General features: G+C 38.0%; 1 protein-coding gene across 1 annotated transcript in view; it reads right to left on the bottom strand.

Moving 5' to 3' along the window:
- The window catches only part of KANSL1L (KAT8 regulatory NSL complex subunit 1 like), a 115,228-nt gene that overhangs the window by 65,248 nt on the left and 29,928 nt on the right, over window positions 1-20,052 (bottom strand). Inside the window, 2 exon segments of the mRNA XM_007524512.3 lie at window positions 616-813; window positions 3,915-4,056. Of these exon segments, the coding sequence (XP_007524574.2) occupies window positions 616-813; window positions 3,915-4,056 (340 nt within the window).

Here is a 20,052-nt window from a genome sequence, read left to right as displayed (position 1 = left end):
TAATGATTATGTTTTCAAAGGAAGAAAAACTTAAGGCTACCAAAACTTTCATATATTATTGAAAGACTTGCCAGAAGTAAAGCAAACCAGTAAGTAATCTGGTACTAAGTTATTTCACAATAGGGAAAAAAAAAAAAAAAACCTCATAATTTCATGTGGGCAGTATCAATAAGTTACAGTATCAATAAATTGACCAAATATGTCTACGACCACACCACACTAAACCCGCTTAGTTTCATCTGATCAATAAATTGACCAAATAACCGTCTAGACCTAATAAGTGGTATCGTTGTTATCACTCTATGATAAAAGGCTAATGATAAACAATTTCGTTTTACGAGGAGGATTTTTAACCTTACTACAGAAGGATTTTTGCTCTATGGGTATGTGTTTTATATATATATATATATATATATATATATATATATATATATTATGCTTATATTGATGCCATAGTAAAGACTCATCTACAGAAAATATTTCATATGCCTGTATAGTCCAATAGTCAACATTAGTAACCCATACCCCAAGTCATTATACACATTAATTTAAGCACTTTATAAAACAAGTTAAAAGTCATTTCAAGTCACCACATTTGCTTTCCCTTCACATTACCTGCTTCTCTATGTTGCGAAGAAGTAGTGTTGGGCTACTTGGTGACATTTCAAAATCTTGTTCTGGTAAAGGATCTTGACTTTCTTGGGTAATCTGAAGATTCCCTGTAGTGTTGAATGAAGCTGCTTGGTCTGTAAGTTGTATTTGTTTTTTCAAAATGTCTTTTGGAAACTGACATTCTTCTAGGATCACTATCCCCTGTACAAACAGTAATAAAAGTTAAAATAAAAACAGATTGCTAAAGCACATTTAACATTACAATAGTGCACTTGAAACAACTTTTTTAAATTAATTATTTATTTTTTATTTTAGAGAGAAATCGAAAGAGGAAGGGAACACAGACGGAGAGAAAGATAGACACCTGCTGATCTGCTTCACCGCTTGTGAAGTGACCCCCCCCCCCAACCCCTGCAGGTGAGGAGCTGGGGGCTTGAACTGGGATCCTTACTCTGGCCCTTGCACTTTACACCATGTGCATTTAACCTGCTGCGCTACCTCCCAGGCCCCTGAAAGCACATTTGTAATTAACCCTGGAAATCAGAAAATATACACCTGAAAAATATAATTTAACTAAAAAAAAAAAAAAAAAACCTGCATGGTTTATAACATATACAGCTAAAATAACTGAATGCCAAATGAGTAAGTCTGTAAAACATTGCCATAATTCATATTCATGCAGTTATTTTTCTTAATGGTCTTAATTGTTAGTATCAAAGACATGATATATTTACAATAAGATTAAAGACTGTACACAGAATATGAATATTTCAGATTGAAATTCAAACCATTTCTTATATATTCTATTATCATTTTAGTCACGAGCATTTTGCATATGAGTTTTATACTTGAGGGCCCCAATTTTCATAAATTAAAATAACAAGTTTACAAGCAACCAAGCAACAATCTAACTTTATATTAATTCCCTCAGAGCACTAAGAGGAGCCCCAGTCAACTGTTGCTGCTAGCCAGCATTCATGGACCAGCCTATACTGAGGAAAGTTTACTCTAGGTCAACCAAAGTTCTTCTTGCTTATAAGCTATGTTAACAATACAGGCATGTTTTCAGCTTTGATGGGATACTTTCTGCAATATAACTACAGAAATAAGCTCTAACTGCCCCTGTACTCTCTACCCACCATTCATACATTCACAAATTTATTCTTCAGCAAGTTTAACTTTCTCCCACAGTCCCCAGCTTCTTCACTCCAAAAGTCAACCTTAGAGCCCACAGGAAATACACATAAACATTCTTATCACATGCCCCTCCACAAAGAATATACAATATATTGCATATATCATTTGACATATAGATATGCATATATCTTTATAACCTCTTAAATTTAGTTGGAAAAATATTAAGTGTACAATGTGGCTGAAATACTATATATCCTCATGTGACAAGTACACCAACTATTAATATAAGTGAATAATATTTTAAGATTGAATAAATTAAGTGAATATTATGGACCATTTGTATCCTGTACAGTGCTACTTATAAGATGGGAACTCCTGAAGCCCCACCTCTAAGGGAAACCAATTTTTTTTTAAAAATCATTTTTATTATCTTTATTTATTGGATAGAGACAGTCAGAAACCAAGAGAGCAGGGGTGATAGAGAAAGAGAGACACCTACAGCATTGCCTCACCACTTGCACAGCTTTCCCTCTGCAGGTGGAGACTGGGGCTCAAACCTGGGTCCTTGCACATTGTAACATGTGCACTCAACCAGGTGTGCCACCATCCGACCCCTGGAAAACCAGTTTTAAAAAGGGACATAGAGGAAGTCGGGTAAAGAAAAAAATTAGAATACGTTGTTAAGGATGTGCAGAGCAAGACAGAGAAGAGAGACACCACAGTTTTGCCCCACCATCCTGACGCTCACCTAGTGCTACCTACAGAGCCCCTATGTAGTACTAGGGCTTGAAAAAAAAGCTTCGTGCATACCAAGTTGTATGCTCTATGGGGACAGCCTCCTCCCAGCCAGCTCCACAGGTTTACTGGGAAATAAAAAAGACCTAACAGCCAGAGAGATGATTAACTGTGTAGGAACCATGCCTTGCCATATTTGTATCCCATGTTCAAGCCCCAGCACCATATAGACTTGTCATGGTATTGGGGAAACTCTAGTACCATGGTGTCTCTCCTTCTTGTATCTCTGTCTGAATGAAAAGGTTGGCCCAGAAGTAGTGAAATGGCATATGCATGAGCTCCACAGGGGGGAAAAAAAAAAACAAAACATGAAAGGTAATCATGTGCTACTGTTTTTACTGCACAGTAACTGAAACAATACATGTCTATCAACAGAAAACAGGAAAAGAGATACGCAATTCATTGTATTGCTCCAAATGTATTATACTCATACAGCTATAGAATATACAGGGAGTACGATCATGCTGAATAAAAATAATCAGACTGCAAGACTTTGTAGATTTACACTGCTTAGAAAGATCTCAAAGGACTGGGAAAATAAATGTCATAGAATAAACAACTCCGTGCCAGTAGTATACAAAACATATATGCAGAACAATTTTTTTAAAGCTAGAATCTAAATAGCAGCTATAAAGGGGTGGGGGGGAGAAGCATATGCTCAAAATGGACAGATAAATATTTATTTGCCACCAGGATTATTGGTGAGACTCAGTGTGTGCACAACATCACTATTCTAAGCAGTCTTTCTTTCTTCTTTCTTTCTTTCTTTCTTTCTTCTTTCTTTCTTCCTTTCTTGTCAGCAAGACTGAGAAAGAGCAAGAGATGAAGAGAAGGAAAGATAACCACAGCACTTCTGAGCATGGTAGCTTACAGGCTCTACCAAGCGAGCCACCACTATACAGTCAACTTTTATTATTCTATACACCAAGCCCAATTAGTACGAGGTTAATAATTTGTAAATGTCAGGGTAGGTCCAGGCACATTCATTACCACTTCCTATAACTTTTTTATGTGTTAACAATTTTAACATAAAATAAAGACTCTCGCTACACCCAATATTCCTCACACTTGTAAAATAAAATAATAGATGTTTACCGGAAATGTGCATCATTTAATTACTTAGAATCTAATAAAGAAATTCTGAATTGTTAATGTATGATAAAAGGCATTACAAAAGATAGCTTCAACATATAATGGCCATTATGTAATAAATCTTTTAACTACATTTTTTCCTCTTTATCTGGAGGGAGTTAATGGTTCACAGTTCAGTAGTTGATACTTCTTTAAACAATGACTTGTAACAATTATTTTGTATGGACATATGAGTAGACAATAATACAGTAATTTATTTAATAGAAGAACTCAAATACCTTGGAGGCACGAATCTGCCTGTGAACATCCGTTAGTTGTTGGATTTTGTATTCTAGCTCTGAAATCTGGGCTTGAAGCCATGTCCACCGGCTGCCAACTCTTGCTCTGTCTACAAGCCACTTCCATTCAGTACTAGAGTTACTGTGAACAAGACAAACACTGTTAGTCAAAGTGCAAAGGCAATGAAGTCTTCACAGAGACTGTTTAATAACTTCCTTGACTCCTGTCATATAATCCCAATTTCCTTTACAAGACATCTAATTACATGGAAGCAGACAGGCATGCCAGCTTCTTTTGATAAGAAGAAAAGGATTACATTTCCTTATTTCTCTATCCCACAAACACCTGTTTTTATTTATAATGTATCCAGTAATTAGGGAAATCTCCATTGCTACAGAATACTAAAGTTGAAAGGCTGAAATAGGAGCTGGCCAGTAAAAGAAAGGCAACAAGAATGACAATCCTAACAACATGTAAAACTGTCATGTGACACTTCAATGTGTAAGCCACTATCAGGTATCAGACAAGTCATCTGAACTGTGCTAGAACTAAACTCATTGTGTACTCAATTTTACTATATGTGATTTTAATTGCTAAAAGAGAACTCTATTAGTCAAATACTTAATTAAAATCAATTAAACAAAATGATCAGGTTTCATTAAAAAACAGATACATTTCAAATAAGCAAATATATAGTCATTGTAATGTTTTTTTAAAAATAAATCACCTTTCTTTCTTTCTTTCTCTCTCTCCCTTCCCTCCTTCCTTCCTCTCTCTTTCTCTCTTTCTTTCTTTCTCTTTCTTTCTTTCTTTCTTTCTTTCTTTCTTTCTTTCTTTCTTTCTTTTCTTTTCTTTTCTTTTCTTTTCTTTTCTTTTCTTTTCTTTCTTTCTGTTTCCAGAGCACTGCTTAGCTCTGGTTGTGCAGGGGATTAAAACAGACTTTGGGGAGTCAAGCAGTGGCGCAGTGGGTTAAATGCACGTGGCGCAAAGCGCAAGGACTGACGTAAGAATCCCGGTTCAAGCCCCCGGCTCCCCACCTGCAGGGGAGTCGCTTCACAGGCAGTGAAGCAGGTCTGCAGGTGTCTATCTTTCTCTCCCCCTCTCTGTCCTATCCAACAACGAACAACATCAACAATGGTAATAATAATAACCACAACTAGGCTACAACAAGGGCACAAAAAGGGGGAGAAAAAGATGGCCTCCAGGAGCGGTGGGTTCATGGTGCAGGCACGAGCCCAGAAATAACCCTGGAGGGGGGAAAAAAAAACTGGGACTTTGGAGCTTCAGGCATAAGTCTTTTTGTATAACCATTATGCTATCTACCCTCCCTGAAGGGGGCTGGGTGATGGAGCACCTGGTTGAGTGCACATATAACAATGAGGAAGGACCCAGGTTCAAGTCCCTGGACCTTATGTGCAGGGGGGAAGCTTGTGAGCAATGAAGCAGTGTTGTATGTGTCGTTTTCTTTCAGCTTCTCTATCTTCCCTCCCCTCTCTTGATTTCTCTCTTGCTCTATCAAATAAATACATAAAATGTCTTTAAAAAAAAAAAAAAACCTGATTCCCAGGATGATCACAGCCAGGCCATGGTAAAGAATTTATAGTAAAATCTTTCTTGCATGCAAATTTGAAAACAAGGGGTGAATCCTAGTTCCTCTATCATATCAGAAGGCTCTGACCACTAATTTGTAAATATGAAAGTTTTTTTAATTTCTTTATTGGGGGATTTACAGTCAACAGTAAAATATAATAGTCTGTACATGCATAACATTTCCACATAACAATACAAGCCCCACTTCGGTCCTCCTCTGCCATCATGTTCCAGGACCTGACACCCCCCCACCCCACCCCCCACACAGGGTCTTTTACTTTGGTGCAATTGCAAACTAATTTTTTATGAAAATATTATAATCTTTCAAACAAATGAGACTATTTGGGGCTGAGTATGTATATGTATGTGTGTAGGGCAACTAATGTAACTGCTAAGGGAATAGGACAAAAATTGATCGTGTAACTGAAGAGCAATAATTACCTAATGGCAATACAAAAACTTTAAGAAAATATTTTCTGAAAGCTGCATTCATTGTCAAAAACCCATAGGTTATACAACACTGAGAGTAAAATTTCAGGTACTAACATATGCATTATTGTGCAGTATGATGGTACTGGAGGAAGTTATGTCTATGTAGGGACAAGGGCTTACAGAAGCTCTGCATTTTCTGTTCAGTTTACTTGTAAATTTGCAACTGCTCTGAAAATAAAGTCTACTGACTTTCTTAATATACAGTTAACTATAATGAAATATAGTTCATATAAATTTTAACCAGAGGACACAATTATTCTAAAACATTACTTTCTATTAAGGAAATAGGATATAACTGTTACAACTATGTATAATTCATTCATTATAAAAGAGGACTTTCTATTAGTTCAACAGCCCCCAAAGCTATTTTTTAAGATTCTGAATTATATACGATGTAATATAAATTAAGACCTCTTTTGATGTTGCTCTGAATTATATTCGATGTAATATAAATTAAGACCTCTTTTGATGTTGTTTGCTTGGTTTATTCATAATGTGATTTTGTAAGCAAGGCACTTTTAAATTATGTATCTATGGACAGAACAAGAGACTGAATATTCAAAAAAAACTATTCATAAATAATATTTAATATTTAATGCCTATCATCACAGTAGGGCAGTATGTTACACAAGTAAGAATTAGATTTTAAACAAAAGGAAGCTATAAAAAATAAATTAAATAAATTTTAAAAAGGAAGCTATAACAAAGCAGCATCAACACCTCACACCTGTGAAAATGGCCCACCTACATTAACAAGCAGGAAATGAAAGGTGTTGGTGAGGTTGTGGAGGACAGGGGACACTCACTCTCCTACACTGCTGGTCGAAGATGATACGCGGAGTCAAATCAAAAGGAAATAACCATATGACCCAGCGATACCACTCTGAAACATTCACCCAAGAAACACACAAAGATGTATCCAAAGAAACATAAGTACCCCCATAATCATAGTAGCATTATTCATAGTGGCTAAAGAGTAGAAGCCTAAGTACCCATCAACAGGTGGCTAGCTAAAGAAGCGATGGAACCTATATTCCCCTGAATGTTACTCAGCAATCAAAAAAGGGAATTTTTGTGGCCTTTGGAACAAAACAGATGGAACTGAAATTATGCTTTGTGAAATAAGCAAAGAGATGAAGGACAACTACCAATGGTTTCACTACGATGTGGAGTCTAGAGAACTGATACACATGAACTTATCAAAAAAAAAAAAACACAAACAAAAACAAAGCAAGCAAAGTGTTTCTGAGACTTGTGAAAACTATGGAAGGCGAGGACACAGAACTGTAATTCTACATTCTTGTAACCTAATTAAGAAAAAAGGGGGAGAAAAGGGGGGGGTCGAGCGGTAGCACAGCGTTGTGTTAAGCAAACATGGCGCAAAGCACAAGGTCCCGCCTAAGGATCCCAGTTCTAGCACCCCCCACCCCCACCCCCTGCTCCCCACCTGCAGGGAAGTCACTTCACAAGTGAAGCAGGTCTGCAGGTGTCTCTCTTCCCCTCTCTGTCTTCCCCTCCTCTCTCCATTTCTCTCTCTCCTACCCAACAATGACGACATCAACAACAAAAATAATAACTACAACAATGATAAAACAACAACACAAGGGAAAATAAAAAATAATTTTTAAAAAAGTAGCATCAAAAGTTTTTTTTCCTCTCCTGAGTATTCTGGTTACTGGGTGGAGAAAGCACTATAGTGGAGCCTGCAAGGAAACAAGGAAATTGGATGCACAGGGGGTTAAGCACACATGGCGCAAAGCACAAGGACCTGCATAAAAATCCTGATTCCAGCCCCGGGCTCCCCACCTATGAGTGGGGTGTGGGGGGCTGTTGCTTCGCAAGCAGTGAAGCAGGTCTGTGTCTATCTTTCTCTCCTCTTCTCTGTCTACTCCTCCTCTCTCCATTTCTCTCTGTCCTATCCAATAACAATAACAACTACAAGGGCAACTAAATGGGGGAAAAATGGCCTCCAGGAGCAGTGGATTCATAATGCAGGCACCAAGCCCCAGCGATAACCCTGGAGGTAAAACAAACAAAAAAGAAGCCCAAGGAAATTAATTAAGGTGAAAAGATAAAATCTGGGTGTGGAAGAGATAACTGCAATCCTCAAATACTTAGTGTGTCATCCTACATTTCCTAGCTTTAGGGACTATTACCATGACAAAATAACATATTCATTTCCAGTTCATACTACCACTTTCAAAATCGCTAGTGCAGATAGCATTTAGCTAGAGTATGGGGGCATCACAGCCCCAACCACACTGGACTTCTTGCAAACCACTTTGCTGTGTTCTAACACTGAGATTATGAGGTTAATTTGTTATTCTAGGTAAGACTGGTTATAAAACTGATGATTCACATAGTGATCAGAGAAAAAAGAAAAAAGTCCCTGGCACTCATGCTATTCCATTTTTAGCAAGTATATTCTGATACTAAAGTTAAATTTATAAAATTCACTTTTATGTTCACATACTATATTCAATTACATTAGAAAACTATAGCAGACCTTCTACCTTCTGCAACCCACAATGACCCTGGGTCCATGCTCCCAGAGGGATAGAGAATGGGAAAGCTATCGGGGGAGGGGTGGGATATGGAGATTGGGCGGTGGGAATTGTGTGGAGTTGTACCCCTCCTACCCTATGGTTTTGTTAATTAATCCTTTCTTAAATAAAAAAAAAAAGAAAACTATAGCAGAAAATGTAAATATCAGATTAAATTTAAGTTAAATAATGCTGAGGATTTGTGATATATGCAATGAGATTTTTTAAAAAATGGATGCCATATCTTACATTTAATAAAAAATTAACAAGATCTGCTTGCTGTGCTTAAAAGTGACAAATTCTCCCATTAAAACTACTGTTTCCTTACTTGAAAAACATGTTGTTTTTTTTGAAAACATGTCTTTCTCAAAAATAATTAAGGTTGAAAACAAACATACAGAGGCAGGTAGCATAATGGTTATGCAAAGCAACTCTCATGCCTGAGGCTACAAAGTCCCAGGTTCAACCACCTGCACCACCATAAACTAGAGCTGAGCAGTGCTCTGGTTTAAAAAAAGAAAGAAAGAAAGAAGAAAACAAACATTCTACAGATAAACCATATGACTATCTTGCTTAAAGGATATTAACACCTGTTGCACCCCAGTCAACACATTTTTATATAAACTACTTATATAACAAACGTTGTATTGGTTTAAATAACTTAGAGCATAATCAACTGGAATAGAGCTTATGCCACAACAAACCAATGAGAATGAGATATATCCTGAATGTCAACACTTTACGATTCATACATCCATCTGGCCTCAGACCACTAAAAACAGTGACTTCCTCCACATACTGACAATAAGATGGAATTCCCGGGAGTCGGGCGATAGCACCGGTGGCGCAAAGCACAAGGACCTGGGTAAGGATCCCGGTTGGAGCCCCAGGCTCCCCACCTGCAGGGGAGTCGCTTCACAGACGGTGAAACAGGTCTGCAGGTGTCTATCTTTCTCTCCTCCTCTCTGTCTATCCCTCCTTTCTCCATTTCTCTCTGTCCTATCCAACAACAACGACATCAATAATAACTGTAACAATAAAAAAACAAGGGCACCAAAAGGGAATAAATATTAAAAAACAAAACAAAACGATGGGATTCCCTGCCCCTTAAGATAAGCACAAAGACATCAATGAATTAAGACCTCCTAAGCAGTAAGAATACTCAGACCCCAAAAGGCAGAATGTTCCTCTTCTTCTTCTTCTAGCGTTTGCCCTTCTTCCGTAGCCAGTCAACAGCATCAGGTTGAGCCTGATGTAAAGTTTCGAGACCTCTTTTGAATCTGGAGAGGTGGCAGTCGTTGACTATGTGGGTCATAGTCTGTCTGTAGCCGCAGGGGCAGTTCGGGTCGTCTCTGGCTCCCCAGCGATGGAACATAGCGGTGCACCGGCCATGGCCTGTTCGATAGCGATTGAGGAGGGCCCGATCATAACGTGCTAGGTCAAAGCCGGGTTGACGCTTGCAGGGGTCTGTGATGAGGTGTTTGTTCTTTATCTCAGCTGACTGCCAACTCTGTTTCCAAGAGTCTGGAACAGAGAAGTTCAGTGTAGGCGTAGGGGACCAGATTGGGTGACGAGACATCAAGCGTTGGACAGGGTGGGCGAAGATATCCGCGTATGTTGGCAGGTCCGGTCGAGCGTAGACGTGGGAAATGAACTTAGATGATGCCGCGTCCCGACGAATATCTGGTGGGGCGATGTTGCTAAGGACTGGCAGCCATGGAACCGGGGTGGAATGGATGGTTCCAGAAATTATCCTCATGGAGGAATATCATTTGGAATCGACCAAGTGGACATGGGGGCTACGGAACCATACTGGGGCACAGTATTCTGCAGTGGAATAGCATAATGCCAGAGAGGATGATCGTAGTGTGGAAGTGCTCGCGCCCCATGAAGAGCTGGCCAGTCTTGCAATGATGTTATTCCTCGCGCCCACCTTTGCTGCAGTTTTTATGAAATGTTTGTGAAATGACAGAGTGCGATCGAGAGTAACGCCAAGACAGACTGGCGTTACTCTAATCCCTATCCTTGCTGATTTGCATTCTTCAATTATCTTGTTGAAGAAACTAAATATAAGTTGTTTAAATCAAGATTTTTTTTTAATACAATTTCCCTTGGTACGTCTTGTCAATGTAAAGAATCTACAACTCTATTTTGACCTTGAAGTACAGTTCAAGAGTATAGAGTAAGACATCTAATACTATATCTAAACTTATCAAAAGTTAAGGGCATGTAAAAAGTAAGTTTGTCGGGAGTAAGGCGGTAGCGCAGCGGGTTAAGCGTATGTGGCACAAAGGACAAGGACCTGTGTAAAGATCCAGGTTCGAGCTCCCGGCTCCCACCTACAGGGGAGTCACCTTCACTGGCGGTGAAGCTGGTCTGTAGGTGTCTTTCTTCCTCTCCACCTCTGTCTTCCCCTCCTCTCTCCATTTCTCTCCGTCCTATCCAACAACGACGACAAAAGGGGATAAGTTGATATTTTGGAGAAAAAAAAGTAAGTTTGTCTTTAAAGTAAGGATCTTGTAAGTTCACTTAGGAAGAAAAAAAATCCTTTTTTTTATCATTAAATATGTTAGCTGTATACTTAATTTTTAAATATTCTTTTTAAAAATATTTATTTATTCCCTTTTGTTGCCCTTGTTGTTTTATTGTTGTAGCTATTATTGCTGTTATTGATGTCATCATTGTTTGATAGAATAGAGAAATGGAGAGAGGAGGGGAAACAGAGGGGGAGAGAAATAAACAACAAGGGCAACAAAAGGGAATAAATAAATAAATATTAGAAGAAGAAGAAAGATAAGACATCTGTAGGCCTGCTTCACCGCTTGTGAAGCGACTCCCCTACAGGTAGGAGCCGCTGCTCTATCGCCTGACTCCCCTGCTAGCTGTATAATTCATATAAATGTTCTTTTTTAAAAATTGTTTCCTTTTTAAATATTTATTTCATTTATTCCCTTTTGTTGCCCTTGTTGTTTTATTGTTGTAGCTATTGGATAGGACAGAGAGAAATGGAGAGAGGAGGGGAAGACAGAGAGGGGGGAGAGAAAGACAAACAAACACCTGGTGACCTGCTTCACTATCTGTGAAGCGACTCCCCTACAGGTGGGAAGCCAGGGACTCGAACTGGGATCCTTACGCTGGTCCTTGCGCTTTGCGCAGCCTGCGCTTAACCCGCTACGCTACTGCCCAACTCCCATATATAAATGTTCTTTCTCAGGTTAAAGATGTTCTATTAATGTACTCCTCTTGACTGAGTTTAAATTTTGTAAAACCTTTTTTTCAGTACTAATGGAAATTATGTTTTTCCTTTTTATTTGCAAGTAAACTTGTGTGATGCCACTGTTTTGCTTTATTTGAACTTTCCAGTTATTATTATTATTATTTTTATCTATTAGAGACAAAAATTAGAAGGGGAGGGTGAGATAGAGAGCAAGAGATACAGATAGAAACCTGCAGCCCTATTTCACCATTTGTGAAACTTTCCCCCTGCAGGTGGGGACCAAGGGCTTGAACCCAGGTCCTAGTGCACTGTAATGTGTGCCAACACCTGGACCCTTCATTTATTTTTTTATGTTAAATCCATCTACCATTCTTCTTGATATAAATGTTCTATCATGTTGTTACAGCATATTGTCCTTACATTTTACAAGGTTGGATCTGCTCCCTTAGTTTTTTCCTTTTGATCTATAATCAAAAGGGACACTGACCTGTTTGTTTTTATGTCATGAATGTCTTTGTCTAGTTTGGAATCAAACTAATGCTTGAGTCAAGAAATATTTTATACTCAAATTATTTTGAAGGAGTCTGTGCAGTGTTGGAATTTATTCCATAAGTTTCAATAAAATTAGTGAAGTCATCTTGGTCTGGAGTTCTTCATATGGTAAATTTTTTTATTATTCATTTATCTGAGTGTGCCGGGCAGTAGTGCATCGGGTAAGCACACATGGAGCAAACTCAAGGACCGGTGTGAGGACCCACCTGCAGGGGGTCACTTAACAAGTGGTTAAGCAGGTCTGCAGGTGTCTTTCTCTCCCCCTGCCTTCTTGTATTCTCTCAATTTCTCTCTGTCCTATCCAAAAACAATGACAGCAATAACAACAACAACAATAATAAACAAGGTCAACAAACAGGAAAAAAAAATAGCCTCTAGGAGCAGTGGATTCCTAGTGCAGGCACTGAACCCCAAAGATAACCCTGGAGGCAAAAATAAATAAATAAATAAATAAATAATCTGATATAGGGTCTCTAGGCTATTTCTTCTTGTGTAAGTTTTGATAATTTGTATCTTTCATGCACTAATCTATTGTGTGTAAATTGTTGAACTTGTGGTATAAAATTGCTCATAATACCCCTTAGTTATTCTACCAGTGTCTATAACAACCACTGGAACATTTATATTTTTTCTATTTTTCTTCTGTGACAGCTTTTCAGGACTGTAAATCTGTGCAATTCCACTAATCATGGTAGATTTTTGTTGTTGTTGTTGTTGTTCTCTTTCAATCACAGACACAGAGAGCAAAGATGAAAGAGACATAGCTATCACCAGTGTGAAGCTTCCTTTTATGTGTGGAGGGCCCATTTGGAAGTAAAGGTTCAAACCTAGGTCCTTGCACATGGTCAATTTGCTGCTCATCAGGTGAGCTATTGTCCAGTTCTACTTCTTTCCATTAGTATTTCTTATCTACTTGATCTAACTATAAGTTTATCAATTTAAAGACTTAAAATTTTTTCATTACTTTTTTTTATTGCCATGAGGGTTAGGGAGTTGGCGTCTACACAGCCATACCACCCTGAACACGCCCAATCTCAGAAGCTAAGCAGAGTTGGGCCTCGTTAGTACTTGGATGGGAGGAGTTGGTACCTACACAATAAATCCACTGCTACCAGCAGTCCTTTTACACTGCACTTTTTTCTAATATGTAGCTTTATAATAAATGTCCATCTAAGCAATACCTTAATAATTTAATCATTATTTTCCACAATTTAAAAAAATATTTTCATTATCCTATTTAAGACATTTTATAACTTCTCTGATCAATATGTTATTTGGGGACACATAATTTAATTACTACATATTTCAAACCTATTCATTTGTCATTTCTTACTACTTTTTTTTTTCCATTCATTTTACAGTGATGCTTTATTTTAGACATAAGACTACCTTGAGTTTTCTTGTAGCATAGGTTCATGGACAAAATTTTTCCCAGCTTTTATCTGGATGTGTTATTTTGTCCTTTTTTTTTTTTTAATCTACTTTGATATGACAGGGAAACTGAGGAGAGGGAAGATAGACACACTTGCAGCACTGTATCACCACTTGTGAACCTTCCTTCTTGCAGGCGGGGACTTGGGGTTTGAACCTGGGATCCTTATTCATGGCAGTGTGTGCACTTAATCAGGCATTCCACTGCCTGGCTAATTTTCTCCATTTTTAAAGAGCATTACTGGGTAAAAATCTTGAAATTATTTTCCAGAACTTTTATAAGTGTGTTTTCTGCCTTGCATATTTTCTGCTAAGTAATGCTGGCTTTTTTCTTGTTTTATAATTGTATTGGGAGGTGAAAGGTTTAGTAGAATTGTTGACACATGGGTAAAATTTCTCATCACACCATATGTGTCTGAAAGAGCGTTTTCTGTCTTTGCTCCTCCATTTTTCCCTTTCTCATCAGCACAGCTGCGTTCAAGGTTTATTCTCTGTATCTCTGGAACTCAATGACATGACTGCAATGCACCTTCATGTGACTTTTTAAATTATCATCTTGCAATTTATTGAGATTCTTTAAGTAATCGTTTTATAGTTTCCAGCAAATTTAGGGGGCAGATGGTTATCATTTCTCTTAATAATACTTCCCACTTATAACTAGAACTCAACTTAAGTATATGTTGGAATGTTTGATTGAATACAGATCAGTGATAATCAGTTTCTCTCTCCTTCCCTTTTTTTTTTTTTTTTTTTGGTTATGAGTTTCAATTTAAACAGTTCCTGTTACAGTATCTTAACTAATTTACCAAAATGAAATTAATATACCCGTGCTTGTTATTTTGTTGAGCTGAACCAACAGTTTTCATTTTGTATTGTATTTTACTTATGAGGTTTCAGTATCTTTAAATGCTACCTTCGGTTTTCCCCATCTCATCTCCTTTTTAAGTCTTTTAGCATGTAAAAGTTTTTTGGGGGATTGGGTGGTAGCACAGCGGTTTAAGCGCACATGGCGGGAAGTGCAAGGATCAGCGTTAAGGATCCCGTTTGAGCCCCTGGCTCCCAACCTGCAGTGGTGGGGAAGGCTGCTTCGCCAGTGGTGAAGCAGGTTTGTAGGGGTCTGTCTTTCTCTCCCTCTGTCTTGTCATCCTCTCTATTTCTCTCTGTTCTAGCCAACAACAACATCATCAACAACAATAATAATAACCACAACAACGATAAAACAAGGGCAACAAAAGGGAAAAAAATGGCCTCCAGGAGCAGTGGATTCATGGTGCAAGCACTGAGCCTCAGCAGTAACTCTGGAGGCAAAATAAATAAATAAAGTAAAAATAAAATATAATTTTTAAAAATGTTAAAAAAATAAAAAGAAATAGGTTTTGTAATGTTTGCTAATTAATCTCATCACCTATGCGCCGTTTTCACTGCAGTTTTTCTCAACTTTGTACATCCAGTGGTGCTTATGTAACATCAGTTCATATTTCTATTGATGTATAGATATGTGTAATATATACACATGCATTTACTATGGACACCAATGAATCTCAAATTGTTCAATTTCCAGACTTTATGGTTGCCCTTTAAGAGTGATATATTTGGCTTCAACAGGTTACTAAATTATTCACTTTTCAGCATGTTTTTTTAAGAACTCTTACAGTAAGTACGTCGTAATTACTTAAGGAGACTAATTCATCAACATTCTTGAGGTCTGACTTTCTCTGATCTCTCTAGGTATTGAACAGTGTCTCTTCACTCTGCTTGTTCAGAATTCAAACAACTCTCAACTTTGTATAAAACGGTTCCAATTACAATATCCTAATAGCTATTTGCCAACCCTTGTAGTGTTTTGTCTACAACTAGCTTAATAGTCAACAAGTCTCAAGAGAATTACAGGGAGCTTCCTAGAGCTCATCCTTTATTAAGTATTTAGTCGTTGGAAAAGTCATGACACATCTGTTTTTCTGTGCAAAAATACATCATGGTTTTTCCAACAAACCAACTTCATTATTCTCAACTACTAATTCCAGATATCTCAGTCCCCCAAGATTTATCTTTATCTCAATCAAGAAAGGCCACCATGTTATTTTGGCTTTCAACTTCCTATACCAGGTACCAGAAAGTGCCTTCAGAAGAAAATATGAACAATAATAAGTATCATCATATATGCTCTTTTCTCAAATATCACTGACTCTACCCACTGCTCCCTAATGTTGATTTTTTTTTTTTTGAGCACTGATTGTTTCATTTATTTTCTGCCTCATTTTCTAATTAGTTTTAATACACTTAAATTGTATTATCTTTATTCATTGGATACAGACATCAAGAAATGGAGAGGGTAGGGGGCGAGAGGCTGGGCAGTGGCGCCATGTTACAATGCACAAAGACCTGGGTTTGAGCCCCTGGTCCTCAAACGCAGGGGAGAAGATCTGTGAGTAGTGAAGCAGTGCTGCTTCAATCCCAGGTCCTTGCGCACTGTAAAATGTGCACTCAACCTCAACCAGGTGCGCCACAACCCAACCCAGTATTAAATACATGTATTTACTGTGTGCGTGTGCGTGAAAGAGAAAGGGTGAGAACACTGCTCAGCTCTTACAAAGTGATGCCACACATTAAACTTGGTGCCTCAGGTAGATAAGTTTGTGCTCTAATGGGCTGAACTATTTTCCCCAGCCCTCTGATTTCTAGTTATTTACCGCTGAAGTACAGTTCCTGTGCCTTCACTCTGATCATAAAGGACTTTGATGTCTGTGATATCTAAATTTCTATTTTGTTTCCAATGTTTCATACTCAGAATTTCGTTGACAGCAACGAAAACTAGTTTCATATAGGGTCAAACCTTACGGGAATAAAAGTCTTGAAAGTGATTGGCAGAGCTCTTCTTAAGCTGTTCTATACTATTTCACGGTAGCGTTTTTTAAACTTTTTAAAAAATATTTATTCCCATTTGTTGCCCTTGTTGCTTTATTGTTGTTGTTACTGACGCCGTCGTTGTTGGATAGGACAGAGAGAAATGGCGAGAGGATGGGAGCCAGGCAGTGGCACAGCGGGTTAAGCGCAGGTGGGCACAAAGCGCAAGGACCTGAGTAAGGATCCCAGTTTGAGCCCCCGGCTCCCCACCTATAGGGGAGTCACTTCACAGGCAGTGAAGCAGGTCTGTAGGTGTCTTTCTCTCCCCCTCTCTGTCTTCCCTTCCTCTCTCCATTTCTCTCTGTCCTACGCAACAACAACGACAGCAATAACAACAACGATAAACAAGGGCAACAAAAGGGGGGGAAATTACATAATAATAAAAAAAAAAGAAATGGAGAGAGGAGGGGAAGACAGACAAGGGGAGAGAAAAAATAAACACCTACAGACCTGCTTCACCGCCTGTGAAGCGACTCCCTTACAGGTGGAGAGCCGGGGGCTCGAACCGGGATCCTTACACATGCCCTTGCGCTTTGCGCCACCTGTGCTTAACTCGCTGCGCTACCGCCTGACTCCCTTCAAGGGTAGCATTTTTTAAATAAATCTTTTAAAAATATTTATTATCTTTATTTATTGGATACAGACAGCCAGAAATCAAGAGGGTAGGTGGATATAGAGGGAGAGAGAGACACTTGTAGCCTTGCTTCACCACTTCCAAAGCTTTCCCCCTACAGGTAGAGAGATTTGGGCTTGAACCTGGGATCTTGAACATTATAATATGTGCGCTCAACCAGGTACCCTCCCTCAGGGAGGCATGTTCATCCATGATTACCCCTTTTATTATCAAAAGTTCTATAAGACAGTCATTTAAAACTACATTTCAGCCACTGCATTATTTATTTATTTTTTTATTTATATCTCTAGTGTTATTGCTGAGGCTCGGTGCCTGCACTATGAATCCATTGCGCCTAGAGGTTATTTTTTCCCTTTTTGTTGCCCTTGTTGTTTGTCGTTATTATTATTGTTATTGCTGTCGTTGATTTTGGAGAGGACAGAGAGAAATAGAGAGAGGAGGGGAAGTCAGAGAGAGGGAGAGAAAGACACCCGCAGACCTGCTTCACCGCCTGTAAAGCGACCCCAGTGCAGGTGGGGAGCCAGGGGCTCTGATCCTTATGCCAGTCCTTGCGCTTTGCGTCATGTGCGCTTAACCTGCTGCGCTACCGCCTGGCCCCCAGCCACTACATTTTTTAAATCTTTTCACAATGACTTAGTTGAATTTATGGGGAATAGTCTCAGAAACAGGCAAATCAAAATTTAAGAGCCAAAATTCTGCCAAAACAGTAACAGTCTTTATAAATATACTAATATTGATTGATATTGATATTGATAATGATTCTAATGACATTTATATTAAGAACAAGATTATCTATTCTTTAAAGCTGCATATCCTGAAGCTCCTGTGTCTTCCTTTGGGCTCTGGAATATATACAAGTTTAATAGAAATCAGCTTAATAAAAATTAAAAACATCACCTAGAGATAAGTTTCTTTTTAGTCCACTTTCTTTCTTAACACAAAGGAAATAACATTATAGTTTTTAAGTGAATTCACAACTTCCTCAGCTCTTTTGACAAATCGGAACACAAACACAATTCTTTAAGCCAAGAAACTCACAATTTATTGTGTTATGAAAGCATTTTTACTGAACTGCCAAAATTTTCTTCCACTATTTGGAAAAAATTCCAATCAAATTCCGCATTACATTGACACCACTCTCCCCCTCATGCACCAAATATCAAAAGAATTTATTCAAAGAAAAGGATATGATATAATTCAGAAACTCAGACCTAAAGAAAGAGGAAGAGTGCTGGAGAATAAATTAAAATAAAAGTAAAATTTTATTTTCTTATTAACAGACCTTGCACGTAACAATTTGTTCAAAATGGCAACAATTTAATTAGTTATCTATACATAAGTGTGTGTGTGCTTGCATATAAGTGATATGAATGACACAAATGACAGGAGGAAAGAATTAGGAATATTTTGTTGTAAGGTAATTGCAGTACTTAGGAAGTAAAAGTATTATATTAAAGTAGACATATATGAGTTGTATATACATAATTTAAACTCCAGGAAACCACAGAAACAAGTAGAAAAAGAAATATAACTACCATGGTATGAAAGGAGAGAAAAGGTACAATTAAATCTCCAACTAAAACTACAAAATGTCAACCAGGGAGGAAGTTTAGTGGTACTGGCATGCATGGAATTCCACTTTGATCCCTGTCACTACATATGCCAGCAGCGCTCAGTGAAGCTCTTTTCTCTTCACAACACTTGTTCCATAAAAATAAATAATTTAAGTTAATTATACAAAACAATAACAAATAAAAGATAAACTGTAAAAACCAAGAAAAGTATGGAAGGCAAAAATGATGGCAAGAACAATGATAAAACACTAAGAGTAAGGTAGGCATCACAGTGGTCATTATATTTACTATGTCAACAATTAACTTAAATATCAGTGATGTACACGACTAATTAAAAGACATATGCTGTCAGACTGGATCAAAAGTCAACACCCAACTATATGAAATTACCTATAAAAATTCAGTATAAATATAAAGACATTTGCACATTAAAAGCAAAGGAGTAAAAAAAAAAGTTATGCCATGTTTAACACTAGTCAAAAGAAAGCAAGAATAGCTATATTGACTTCAAATAGTGGAGACTTGGAATAGCAAAGCTATCATGAATAAAGAGGAGCATTATGTAATGACAAAAGGTCCAATAATCTAATAATGACTATGTGTACATTTAATGAAAGAGCATCAAACTATGTGAGGCAGAAACAATGACATGGAGAAATAAATATATCCACTATTACAATTGGAGACTTCAACACTTTCTATCAGCAATAAGCAAATTCAGCAAAAGATCAGTAATGGCAGAGTTGAGTTCAATAGCAACATCAAGTGCCTTAGATACAATTGATACTATATTCAATTTCAAACAACAGTATCAGGTCACACATTCTTCACAAGCTAGCAGGGAACATACACCAGAGAAACTACATTCTAAGTTGCCAAACACACTTTAACAGGTCTTTTTATTATTATTATTATTGTATATATAAATCATATCAAGACTGCTCTCAGAGTGCAGTAGAATTAAGGCAGAAATCAGTATTTAGGAGAGTTGGGAAGTACCGCAGCAGGTTAAGTGCACATGGCGCGAAGCGCAAGGACCTGCGTAAGGATCCGGGTTTGAGCTCCCGGTTGGTTCCCCACCTGCACGGGGGATGTCGCTTCACAGGCGGTGAAGCAGGTCTGCAGGTGTCTAGTTTCCCTCCTCTCTGTCTTCCTCCTCCCTCCATTTCTCTCTGTCCTATCTAACAGCAACATCAATAA

The sequence above is a fragment of the Erinaceus europaeus genome, chromosome 7 (genome assembly GCF_950295315.1).
Source record: "Erinaceus europaeus chromosome 7, mEriEur2.1, whole genome shotgun sequence".
Taxonomy (NCBI): domain Eukaryota; kingdom Metazoa; phylum Chordata; class Mammalia; order Eulipotyphla; family Erinaceidae; genus Erinaceus; species Erinaceus europaeus.
Note: the sequence above shows the minus strand (reverse complement) of the source record. Positions and strands in the feature narration are given on the sequence as shown.